Source organism: Musca autumnalis, unplaced genomic scaffold (genome assembly GCF_047663935.1).
Source record: "Musca autumnalis isolate F117 unplaced genomic scaffold, ASM4766393v1 scaffold_3, whole genome shotgun sequence".
Classification (NCBI taxonomy): Eukaryota; Metazoa; Arthropoda; class Insecta; order Diptera; family Muscidae; genus Musca; species Musca autumnalis.
The window spans coordinates 160650514-160663385 of NW_027411866.1; the positions used below are offsets into that span (position 1 = coordinate 160650514).

General features: G+C 35.7%; 2 protein-coding genes across 2 annotated transcripts; both read right to left on the minus strand.

Annotated features, from left to right (window-relative positions):
* Positions 1–699: 699 nt before the first annotated feature.
* LOC141396556 (uncharacterized) lies at positions 700–1525 on the minus strand. Its single transcript, XM_073972117.1, has 3 exons — positions 1377–1525; positions 1157–1318; positions 700–1097 (listed from the first exon to the last, which is right to left on the minus strand). Exons 1-3 carry the CDS (start codon positions 1461–1463, stop codon positions 768–770), a joined length of 579 nt encoding a protein of 192 aa, XP_073828218.1. The 5' UTR covers positions 1464–1525; the 3' UTR covers positions 700–767.
* A 9972-nt stretch (positions 1526–11497) lies between these two features.
* On the minus strand, positions 11498–12295 carry LOC141396557 (uncharacterized). Its single transcript, XM_073972118.1, has 3 exons — positions 12163–12295; positions 11943–12104; positions 11498–11892 (listed from the first exon to the last, which is right to left on the minus strand). The coding sequence occupies exons 1-3, from the start codon at positions 12271–12273 to the stop codon at positions 11560–11562; spliced, it is 606 nt and encodes a 201-aa protein (XP_073828219.1). The 5' UTR covers positions 12274–12295; the 3' UTR covers positions 11498–11559.
* Positions 12296–12872: the final 577 nt, after the last annotated feature.

Here is a 12872-nt window from a genome sequence, read left to right on the forward strand (position 1 = left end):
AATCCGAAAAGTGAGTGTGATTCTCATGTGAGACAATTACCCAACCTAACCAAAAACCCATAGTTCATCTGATGGAACCCATGGAATCTTAGAGATTAATATCCATCATTAGAAATTGGCATCATTCAATCAGCAAATATTCAATTCACCAGTTATTCTGTTGTGTTAATCCAAAAACGTAATTACCATGAACTAATTTGTACGTCAGGCTTTAAGATAATAAGATAATAATCTTCCGGGAACTGGTTGACAATGAAAAAAAAACGATGGACCCCAAGCTATGTGTTTTGGCCTCAACTATACCTGTAGGTTCCCTCACACTGTTTAGCAATAATGACACATTATATGTAGTGGTGAGCGAGGCTTTAATAACAAAAAATAATAATTCAAATAAAACATAATTCCAAACAAAAATAATGCAATGTACAAAGTTATCCCATTACAAGGCTGGCATTTTGTGTGGCCGAAAATGAAGAACGATTTTCGTCCTCACACTGTGTAACTGCAAACCCACAACCAGACTGATGCCATGTTTCATGGAATTTATTTTTATATGTTTGATTAACTGTCACTCATCTACCCATGTCTGTTGGGCATTCCACTATCCGAGCACTCATCTATGCTTTCTTAAAGGACTCAGATTTGGAAGCCGATTTAATCAAATAAGAATAGAAGAGTAGAACAAAGCAAATGTTGAGGTCCCTTAACAATCGCAATAAGTTTTATTTTATACCAACACCATAACAATCTACATATTTCAGAACTTATTAATTATTTTGTATTTCGACTATGCAAATTACACTCCAATTAGTAGGACCAAAGCCATTAATAACTGTTTTGTAAAAACCATCCTGTACATATTGTGGGAAACCCTCCTGGTCGAATTGGCATTTGTTTAAGGTGTAAGTTGTCTTTTGCAATGGTGGTTCAAATTCATCCTCAAATACCGGTAAATTAGAACATTTGCTTAGAGACTCCATAATAAGATCCTTGTAAAATGTATTCATGTATTTATACAAATGTTGACGTTGTACTCCAAATGACAATAGTTTATATTCCTTGACACCATTTTCACTACGATACATTTTAAATTCAACCTAAAGAAGTTAAAAATTAAATTTTTGTTCAGTTTTTTAGACTCCATCCAAATATTAACCTCATTATCATCGCCCTCAACAATGTCCATATTCAAAATAAAACTTCCGGAGACAGCAAATACACCACGTCTTACGCGATCAATTTTCCAATTATTGAACTTCAATAAATCTGAATTTTCAGAAGAGGTTTCAACCGATTTCAACTCATAGGTCCATGTTTGCTAACATAACAGAGGGAAATGAAATTCTTAATCTGTAATTTGATATTCTTATCCTTACCTTTAATGAAAACTGTCCCTTGGTCTTTATTAGTTTTGATGACACCAATAACACAATAATTGCCGCTATTCCCGGGGTAAATTCCATTTTAGTCAAAACCAACTGTCATATGTGTCCAATTAACTTGCCAACGCTTAAGTTATATTAATTACCCAATTTATAGAAAACTCCAGCGATATTTTTTGTTGATTAGTTAAATATTTTACAACCTTGTTGTTGATTTTTTTTTTTGTATAAAATTGCATGATAATGTTTGAATAATATCTACATGGGGTAATCAGCTCTCCCTTGTCCCTTCGGGGATGTTGTGGGAAAATACATATGTATTTATGTATGTGTTGATATGTAGCTCTGAATCAGGGACGTACGCAGAATTTCATTTCGGTGGGGGCGCAACTTGTCAAAAATGATGAAAATTTAAAATGTTGTGTAGCGCTACGTAAAGCTATTTTAGAGGTTGTTATTAGTTGATTTTACATGAAATATTGACACAAAGTGTGGTATATATAAATTTAATAGAGATAGCTGACAATATTTAGGATACAATTTCAAATTTGTACAGAGTATAAAATATAATTCCTCCTTATCGGACAACATTCGGTATAGTCGACAAACAAAAGCTTTGCCCTGTTTTCAGTATTTTGAAATTTTAAATCAAATACCACGTTATTAGCCTTGACAAAATAGACATGCGTATAAGGGGGAAATATCAAAAATTCCCACAAAGCTGAATTGTGGTGGAGAGCTAGGGTTTACCATTAGAAGCAAAGTCCTAAACGTCCCCATCGATCCCATGTGTGCAAAAAAAGTTATTCAGGGTCAAAGGTAATTTTTGGAGGCATTATTCAGTTTTTTTAATTTTTCTCAAACACGGTAAGACTTAGCAAAAACCGGCTAAAGTAAAAGTTGTAGATTTAGCTATTGTCTACAAGAATGTTCTTTATGATTTTCAAAAATGACTTACCATTTTCGAGATATCGCGATCTAAATGTCAAATTAAAAATTAGCCGCGTAAGTACATTATAAGACGAACCGGTTAAAATAACCACACTATGTGTTAGGTATTTCCATAAGCTTTCAAACGATATCAAGTATTGCAGTAATCGGTTCAGTAGAACCGGGTCTAACCTGGTTTTTAAATCTGGCCTTTGGGTCGAATAACCGCTGCCACTGAAAATTATATTTTTCAGTAATCAGTACAACAAATCCTACCTTCGGACAAAACTTCAAAACAATCGGAAAGTTTTCGTTGGGATCGTTCTCGTTGGGCTTTCGATTACACATGTGGGTTAAATGGACTATTTTTGCATAAAATGACTCTAACATGGAATAACTGTACTAAACACGCTCCGGTTTTGTTGGATTTTTGTTTAAAGATAGACATAATTTCGCTCTTCAAGGAATCATATATTTTTTGGGAGACAGACCCGATTACTTCGGTAATTGTAGCCGGTTCGTCTGAATATGTACATATTTCCCTTATAAGTGCATAAAAGCCATGTGTTTTTTAGAACCGCTATATCTCAAGAATGGTTCCATCTAGGAAGAAATTATAAAGACTAATCTTGTAGATACTATTTCTGTCTACAATATTTACTTTAATCACTTTTTGATGAGATCAACCGTTTTCGAAAAATAAATCCGAAAACCTAAAAAACCCCTTAAAATTTAACCTTTGACCCCAAATAACTTTTTTGGCACACATGGTATCGATTGAGACTTTTTGGATCTTGCTTCGAATGGCAAACCCAAGCTCCCCACCAAAATTCAGCTTTGTGGGAATTTTGGCTATTTCAATATCTATTTTGACTGGGCTATATGGTATATCCTCGAATTAAAACCACAGGGAATGGTCATTGTTTTTGGTATCGCAAGATTTTCAGTACTTCAAAGATCTTAGCCTAATTTTTAAGAATATCGGCTGCAATACCGATTTTTGATTCCTTTTGTTTGGGGAACCTGCATGCAGAAAGTGTTTAAAATATATCTAGTTTTAGTCCAATCCCTATATAAATCTATTTGCAGGTAGGTCTAATAGAGTTATATCCAAAGTTTAATGTGTTGGAGGGTATAGTTCGGCACGAACATAACGCCCGACTTTCTTTTTTATACCCTCTACCATACTATGGGGGGTATATTAAGTTTGCCATTCCGTTTGTAACTACTTGAAATAATAAGTTTTGACCCTACAAACTATATATTCTTGATCAGCGTGTAATTCTAATCTATATAGCCATGTCCATCCGTCTGTGGAAATCACTCTAAGGTCCGAACGGATAGAAATAGATGGATGCAATTTTGGTAAAATCTATTGTATGAAAGTAGGACTTTTGGTATTGAAAAAGGGGCTATGTAGGTCCACGTTTTCGTATAGCCCTCATAGAAAGCGACGCGCGACTCGTCGTCGTTTTAAGGAATTTCTAAAATATTTGTCCCATTTGCCCACCGAATTGGTTGTAATTTTGTATTTTCAGAGGCTAAGAAACATTTCTACCAGCAAGTAAAAAAGTGTCAGTCGGCTTTGCCGACATATATATACCCTCAGCCAATGTGAATTGAAACCTTCATCTACGGACAGATCGAACGAATTTAGGATCTCTTTCGAATTTTGTGGCCCCTTTTTGGACATTTGAACTTGCCGACAAAAATGTGAATTAGGAATAAACTGCACTCAGACACAAATGTTGAACTTTTGTGGGGGAGGTGCCCTAAGGAGAGGACCGATATGGGCCATTTTAGAAGTTAAACTAAGTTTTGACAACATTTTATGAAATTCCAAGCTTAGGGTAAATTGGTTACCCCGTTCAAGAGATATCGTCCTACCGTTTTAGTGATTATACCCTCAGCCTTTAGGCTAGAAAGGGTATATACACTTTCATACGGGCAAAATGTGCCTCATCGAAATAATGGTTTTAGACCCCAAGTATGTTTGGACGAAATGTGTTTCAGACAATTTGGAGTTGATTTAGCAATGTCCGTCCGTCTGTCTGTCTGTCTGTCTGGCTGGTGCGCACGATAACTCTCGAACGGATGAACCGATTCGGTTCAAATTTTGGCTTTCGTAATATTATGTCCAAACTTAGTTTAAGTTCGAAGATGAGCTATATCGGTTCACTCCTTCCGGCACCTCCCCCACAAAAGTTCCAAAATGTTCGGAAAATTTGTGGGCATGATAACTCTTGCAGGGAGTAACCGATTTGGTCCATACTTTGTACATCGTGAAATTTCTACCAGACTTAGATGAGGTTTCAATATGGACTCAATCGGCCCACTCCTTCGGGTACCTCCCACACAAAATTTCGGATAAGTTCAGTTTAGGACCTGCTCTCGAGTCGCTTTGATTTTTGTTGCGACAACTTGTATTCACTTCCCCCCATACGACGGTACAAGTTTCATCAGGGGCAATACCATACTTCCTGAGAAAATGGCCGGAAAGTTGCAAAAAGCCCCTATGACACCTTGTGTAGTGGTTGGAGCGCAAGATAACTCTCTAACGGATCTGTCGATTCGGTCCAAAATTTGGCCTTCGCAATATTTTATCAAAACATAGTTTAAATTCGAAATGGGCTATATCGGTCCATTCCTTCAGGTACCTCCCCCACAAAACTTCAAAAATGTTCGGAAAAATTTTGCGTACGATAACTCCTGAAGGGAGTGACCGATGTTATCTATATATCTATCAGGTTTGAATATGGACTACATTTGTCTACTCCTTCTGGTACCTCTCACACAAAATTTCGGATAAGTTCACTTTAAGACCTGCTTTCGAATCACTTTGATTTTTGTTGAAGCGATTTGCATTCTCTACCTCCATTACGACGGTAAAAGTTGTTTCAGGGGCAAGTCCATATTTCTTGGGAAAACAGCCCGAAAGGTATAAAAAAACCCCTATGGCGGTCGGAGAGCACGATAACTCTCGAACTGTTCAACCGATTTGGTCCAACATTTGGTCTTCGTCATATCCAAGCTTAGTTCATGGGCAATACCGGCCCACAACTTTCGATACATATCCCCAATCAGGGACGTACGCAGGGGGGGGGCACGGGGGGCCCGGGCCCCCCCCCGAAATGGTTTGGTCGAACAAAATTTATGAAGCTACTGTAACTAGTTATTTTTTTTTCTCATAAAAATGTTTGTACATTTGAAGATTTCAAATTAAAACTTATATTTTCTTATGTTTCTGAACAGAAAATGTACACCATTAACAAGTTTTGTAAGAAAATATTTTAAAAATTTTTGTTTGTAAGCTGTTTTTGAGAGAAACTTCCAATGAAACCTGAATTACTTCTTCATGTCATATCATACCACTATCAAATGCTAATTCCTTAATGAATATACTACATGTGGGAATGGAAATATATAAAAAAATCTATTGAATAAAATGTATATAGGGTCGGTCCTTCGTGGACTACATATTGAAAGCCAATTAGAAATTTGTTTCACTGCATCGCTATAATTTTGTTATTCTGTTTTAGACAAATTTGCTGCTAAACAGTATGAGAAAATAATGAAGACAAATGAATTTTTGTGCGTCACTTGATTTTTTACTTATCATCACCGGAGTATAATTGTGACCTCAGACTTTAGATTACTACACTAGGATACGATACAAATAGATTTCATTAAAATAATGATTTAAGACTTCACATATGTTTGGACGATATTCGTTTCAGGCAAGATGGAAGTACTTACCACCGTCCGTCCGTCTGTATCTCTGTTTGTCTGGCAGGTTGGAACTCATGATAACTCTCGGTCCAAGTTATGGATCTCGTAATGTTTTGTCCAAATTAAATTTAAGTCATATCGGTACCTCCGCCATAAAAGTTCAAAAATGTTCACTAAAATGGTCGAAGGGACTAACCGATTCGGTCTAAAATCGAACCTCATATGGTTCGCATGATTACTTCCAAAAGTATATAAAGTATATAAAGAATATGTTTGGACAACATCTTCAGGTCTCTTATACAAGTCTAACATAACTGCAGTTTAAAGACTGTTCGATGAGTCTTTGGACATTTTGTAGTTTTGTTTACAGCGATATCCTACTTTTGGTGGACAAGTTTATGCTTCCTGACAAAGCTCTAAATACTACGGTGGCCAACTAAAAAGTTTATGGGCGCGGTAACTATCGAGAGGAGTGTCTCTCAAATAATTATTAGTGAATAGTTATGTGGGGTTCAATAAGGATCGATTGTTATTTGTAAAAACTATATAGAACTAAGTCCATCAATGTGTTTGTCATCGAGCCCAAAAACTTCTAATCGTACAATTAAGAAAACAAATTATAACGCTTCTTTTGTAACATTATATTAAAAGTAAAAGTAATCCTCGTATCAGAATCTATCTCTTTCGGTAAATAACACTGTGCAACATTTTCAAAGTAATCTTGTGCAAATAATTTGAAGAGAGAATTTTTTGAAAGTACAGACTCAAAGTACAAAAGCCCTAGTTCCGTTTTGTTGAGTCAGATACAGCTTGGATTTTATGGCCCCATCTAAACATTGTTAAATATCGACTTTTTAAACAACTCGGGGCTATATCTCTAACCAATGCAAATCTTCTTCTGCAGCAAATTTGTAGATAAGTGACAAAATAAAATATTTGGAGAAATGAAAAAAAAATAAATTTTATAATATATCTAAAAATTCTATAATTTGTATACATATCTCCAAAACTGTTAAATTTTTCTTAATGCTATCATTTGGAAACATATCAACGCAACGACAGCCGATGTTCTTAAAAATTAGGCTAAGATCATCGAAATAGTGAAAATCTTTCTATAGCAAAGACAACGGCCATAACGTGGACCTGTATGATTAAAAACTTCAATATACTTCAATAAATTTTACATGGCGACTTAACCGAACGTGGCCCGATATTGTCTATTTTCAATTCTAAATATCCTACCCTGTAAATATTTAAAATTGTATCCTTAGTCCCAATTAACATTAAACGATTTTTCATGCGGCAATTTTTCTCGTTCTCTTTTAAACTTGCCTCTTGCGTTTATACAGGCAATTCTGTTTCTGGAAGTTTTGTTTTCAAAACAATGAAAATAATGTCAAAAACGAAAAATATAAAAGGAATTGCCTGAAAATTGCTGGTACGAGCAATGTTTTTCTACTTCCATACCCCTAACGTGTCTCTCCTACAAACTGAGACTTGCCGCAAGTAAACTCGCCTAATGTAAATTGTGACTAAATATTATGAATTCTTTCTATTGAATTTATATACTTTGTACCATTGTTTCATATAAAATATAGAATAGAATATGTACCAAAATTTCTAGTCCATCGGACAAAAATTTAACGAGATATGAGCTTTCGAAGGGAAACATTTATTGGGTTTTGTATGTAGCATAGAAACTAAAAACGTCTTTTCCTCGAAGTGGCACTTTATATGTTTTTGTGGAGCTATTGTACACATAAATAATGTGCTTAACCGAGAGAGTCTTTAAAAAAACTGCTGACGGAGTCAGAAAAAATATCAATTTTGTACAGTGTTTTGTTTTTGTTAAAATCGAAATTTTTATTTAAACTGTTCAAAATTTTTAAAAATTGATTTTTTTAATTCCTTTTCGATAATGGACAATATTATTAGGTTCGTAATGATCCCACAAAAATATATGCTGATCGGTTTATTCTTTTTCAAAGTACAGTGGGTACCGCAAACTGCTTTAGTAAAAACATGTACGTAAGATTAAAAAAAATAAATAAAAAATTGTATAAAAAAATGCATGAAAATGGCTTTTATCATGCTTATAAGTGGCCATAACCCCTTAAAATAGCTTTACGTAACGCTACACAACATTTGAATTTTTCATGATTTTTGGTCAAGTTGGGCCCCCCCCGAAATGAAATCCTGCGTACGTCCCTGTCCCCAATATTTGAAAAATGTCACTAAAATGCTAGGACGATATCACTTGAATGGGGCAACCAATTTGTTCGAAACTTTGGATCTCCAATATTTTATCAAAATTTAGTTTAACTTCCAAAATGGACCATATCGGTCCTCCCTAATGGTACCTGCCCTACAAAAGTTCAACATTTGTGTCTTAGTGCAGTTAATTCCTATTCCACATTTTTGTCGGCAAGTTCAAATGTCCAAGAAGGGCCACAAAATTCTGAAGAGGCCTTAAATACATTCGATCTGTCCGGAGGTAAAAGTTTCGCTTCACATTAGCTGAGGGTATATATCTGTCGGCAAAGCCGACTGACACTTTTTTACTTGTTTCGGTTATTTTAGCCCGTTCGTCTGAATATGTACATATTTCCCTTATAAGTGCATAAAAGCCATGTATTTTTTAGAGCGGCTATATGGTTCCTTCTAGGAAAAATTATAACGACTAAACTTGTAGATAATATTTCTGTCTAAAATATTTACTTTAGTCACTTTCTGATTAGATCAATCGTTTTCAAAAAATAAATCCGAAAACCTAAAAAACCCTTAAAATTTTACTTTTGACCCTGAATAACTAATAGCAAACCCAAGCTCCCCACCAAAATTCAGCTTTGTGGGAATTTTGGCTATTTCAATATCTATTTTGACTGGGCTATATGGTATATCCTCGAATTAAAACCACAGGGAATGGTCATTGTTTTTGGTATCTCAAGATTTTCAGTACTTCAAAGATCTTAGCCTAATTTTTAAGAATATCGGCTGCAATACCGATTTTTGACTCCTTTTGGTTGGGGAACCTACATGCAGAATGTGTTTAAAATATATCTAGTTTTAGTCCAATCCCTATATAAATATATTTGCGGGTAGGTCTAATAGAGTTATATCCAAGGTTTAATGTGTTGGAGGGTATAGTTCGACCCGAACATAACGCCTGTCTTTCTTTTTTATCCTCCACCATACTAAGGGGGGTATATTAAGTTTGTCATTCCGTTTGTAACTACTTGAAATAATAATTTTAGACCCTACAAACTATATATATTCTTGATCAGCGTGTAATTCTAATCTATATAGCCATGTCCATCCGTCTGTGGAAATCACTCTAAGGTCCGAACGGATAGAAATAGGTGGATGCAATTTTGGTAAAATCTATTGTATGAAAGTAGGACTTTTGGTATTGAAAAAGGGGCTATGTAGGTCCACGTTTTCGTATAGCCCTCATAGAAAGTGACGCGCGACTCGTCGTCGTTTTAAGGAATTTTTAAAATATTTGTCCCATTTGCCCACCGAATTGGTTGTAATTTTGTATTTTGTGTTTTCAGAGGCTAAGAAACATTTCTACCAACAAGTAAAAAAGTGTCAGTCGGCTTTGCCGACAGATATATACCCTCAGCCAATGTGAATTGAAACCTTCATCTACGCACAGATCGAATGAATTTAGGATCTCTTTCGAATGTTGTGGCCCCTTTTTGGGCATTTGAACTTGCCGACAAAAATGTGAATTAGGAATAAACTGCACTCAGACACAAATGTTGAACTTTTGTGGGGGAGGTGCCCTAAGGAGAGGACCGATATGGGCCATTTTAGAAGTTAAACTAAATTTTGACAAAATTGTATGAAATTCCAAGCTTAGGCTAAATTGGTTACCCCGTTCAAGAGATATAGTCCTACCGTTTTAGCGATTTTTTTTTAAATATTGGGGAGAAGTACCGAAAGTTGTGGACCGGTATTATCCCATGAAACTAAGTGTGGACAAAATATGACAAAGGCCAAATTTTGGACAAAATAGGTTGAACAGTTCGAAAGCCAAATTTTCAACCGAATCCGCAGATCCGTTCGAGAGTTGTCTTGCGTTGCAACAACTGCAGACGGTGCCATAAGGTTTTTTTTGCAACTTTCGGGCATACCAACACATGGTCGTATGTCAAACTGTCCTGAGTAGTCTTAGGCTAAAAACTGTCAAACTTTTTTTTTCAATCTTTCAGAAGAAACCAGTATTTGTTTGCTTTATGAAAGGCGTTCATGAAATGTAGAAATTTGAACCTTGGCAAGACATTATGAACACTATTCATAAAATGCTGTATTTTTATCTGTTGTAATGACAAGTTACCTCCGGTTGCTGGGATATGCACGCTAGGTGGAACTTGGTCGTGGCTTAGGCTCGGTTACGGGACGGCTTGTTGTACTACGGCTCTCGAGGTTGGGCGTAGTCGGTAACGTCCGACTGCCGGCGCTGTTTAAGAAGGGTGGGAGTTTCGTCGGTGTCGACGGGGGCACTTCGATGTCTCGCGTTCAGGTGGGCTTCGAAATTTCCAGCCTAGGTTGGGTATGCGTTTCGATAAGTTCTATATATTATAGTCGTTGGCCTCGTCGGCTCTAAGACTCGCGGAAAAGTTTAACAATTTTAGATACGTTGAATTCAATGGACACGTCGACTCAAAGACTCGCGGGAAAATTTAACAAATTTCGATATGTTAACCGGACACTATTCGCACTTCCACTCATTGTTTCACTGGGTCAACTGACCTCCGTTGGTGCCGCGACTGGTAGTAACTCGTCCGCTGCTGGTACACGACTGATCCCCACTGTAATTTCTCACTAGCTTTTATGGCATCGGTATTGCTTTCCAGGTTTTTTTCCAACAGCCTTCCCGACGCTGCCTCTCTGTTACTATTCACACCACGTGGCCTCTCGGATAACGAGACCATGTTTGAAACTCTCATGTCCATTGGATGACGTGTGTTTCGAGTAACGGGAACTGGTTGCCAATGACAAAAAAAAAACGATCGACCCCAAGCTATGTGTTTTGGGCTCAACTGTACCTGTAGGTTCCCTCACACTGTTTAGCAATAATGACACATTATATGTAGTGTTGAGCAAGGCTTTAATAAAAAAAAAAAAATAATTCAAATTAAAAATAATTCCAAACAAAAATAATGCAATGTACAAAGTTATCCCATTACAAGGCTGGCAGTTTGTGTGGCCGGAAATGAGGAACGATTTTCGTCCTCACACTGTGTAACTACAAACCCAAAACCAGACTGATGTCATGTTTCATGGAATTTATTTTTATATGTTTGATTAGCTGTCACTCATCTACCCATGTCTGTTGGGCATTCCACTATCCGAGCACCCATCTATGCTTTCTTAAAGGACTCAGATTTGGAAGCCGATTTAATCAAATACAGAATAGAAGAATAGGACAAAGGAAATGTTGAGGTCCCTTAACAATCGCAATAATTTTTATTTTACACCAAACACCATAACAATCTACATATTTCAGAACTTATTTATTATTTTGTATTTCGAGTATGCTAATTACACTCCAATTAGTAGGACCAAAGCCATTAATAACTGTTTTGTAAAAACCATCCTGTATATATTGTGGGAAACCCTCCTGGTCGATTTGGCATTTGTTTAATGTGTAAGTCATCTGTTGCAATGGTGGTTCATATTTATCCTCAAATACTGGTAAATTAGAACATTTGCTTAGAGACTCCATAATAAGATCCTTGTAAAATGTATTCATGTATTTATACAAATGTTGACGTTGTACTCCAAATGACAATGGTTTATATTCCTTAACACCATTTTCACTACGATACATTTTAAATTCAACCTAAAGAAGTTAAAAATTAAATTTTTTTCAGACTCCATCCAAATATCAACCTTATTATCATCGCCTTCAACAATGTCCATATTCAAAATAAAACTTCCGGAGACAGCAAATACACCACGGCTTATGCGATCAACTTTCCAATTAGTGAACTTCAATAAATCTGAATTTTCAGAATAGGTTTCAACCGATTTCAACTCATAGGTCCATGTTTGCTAACATAACAGAGAGAAATGAAATTCTTAATCTGTAATTTGATATTCTTATCCTTACCTTTAATGACAAATATTCCTTGGTCTCTATTAGTTTTGATGACACCAATAGCACAATAATTGCCGCTATTCCCGGGGTAAATTCCATTTTAGTCAAAACCAACTGTAACATGTGTCCAATTAACTTGATAACTGTTAAGTTATATTAATTACCCAATTTATAGAAAACCCTAGCGATATTTATTGTTGATTAGTTAATTATTTTACAATCTTTTTGTTGATTTTTTTTTTGTTTAAAATTGCATGACTATGTTTGAATAATATCTACATGGGGTAATCAGCTCTTCCTTGTCCCTTCGGGGATGTTGTGGGAAAATACATACATATGTATGTATATATGTGTTGATATGTAGCTCTGAATCAGGGACGTACGCAGAATTTCATTTCGGTGGGGGCCCAACTTGACAAAAATCATGAAAATTTAAAATGTTGTGTAGCGCTACGTAAAGCTATTTTAGAGGTTGTTATTAGTTGATTTTACATGAAATATTGGCACAAAGTGTAGTATATATAAATTCAATAGAGATAGCTGATAATATTTAGGATACAATTTCAAATTTGTACAGAGTATAAAATATAATTCCTCGGATATTAAGATTTGAATATAAACTTATCGGACAACATTCGTTACAGTCGCCAAACAAAAGCTTTGCCCTGTTTTCAGTATTTTGAAATTTTAAATCAAATACCACGTTATTAGCTCAGCCAAAA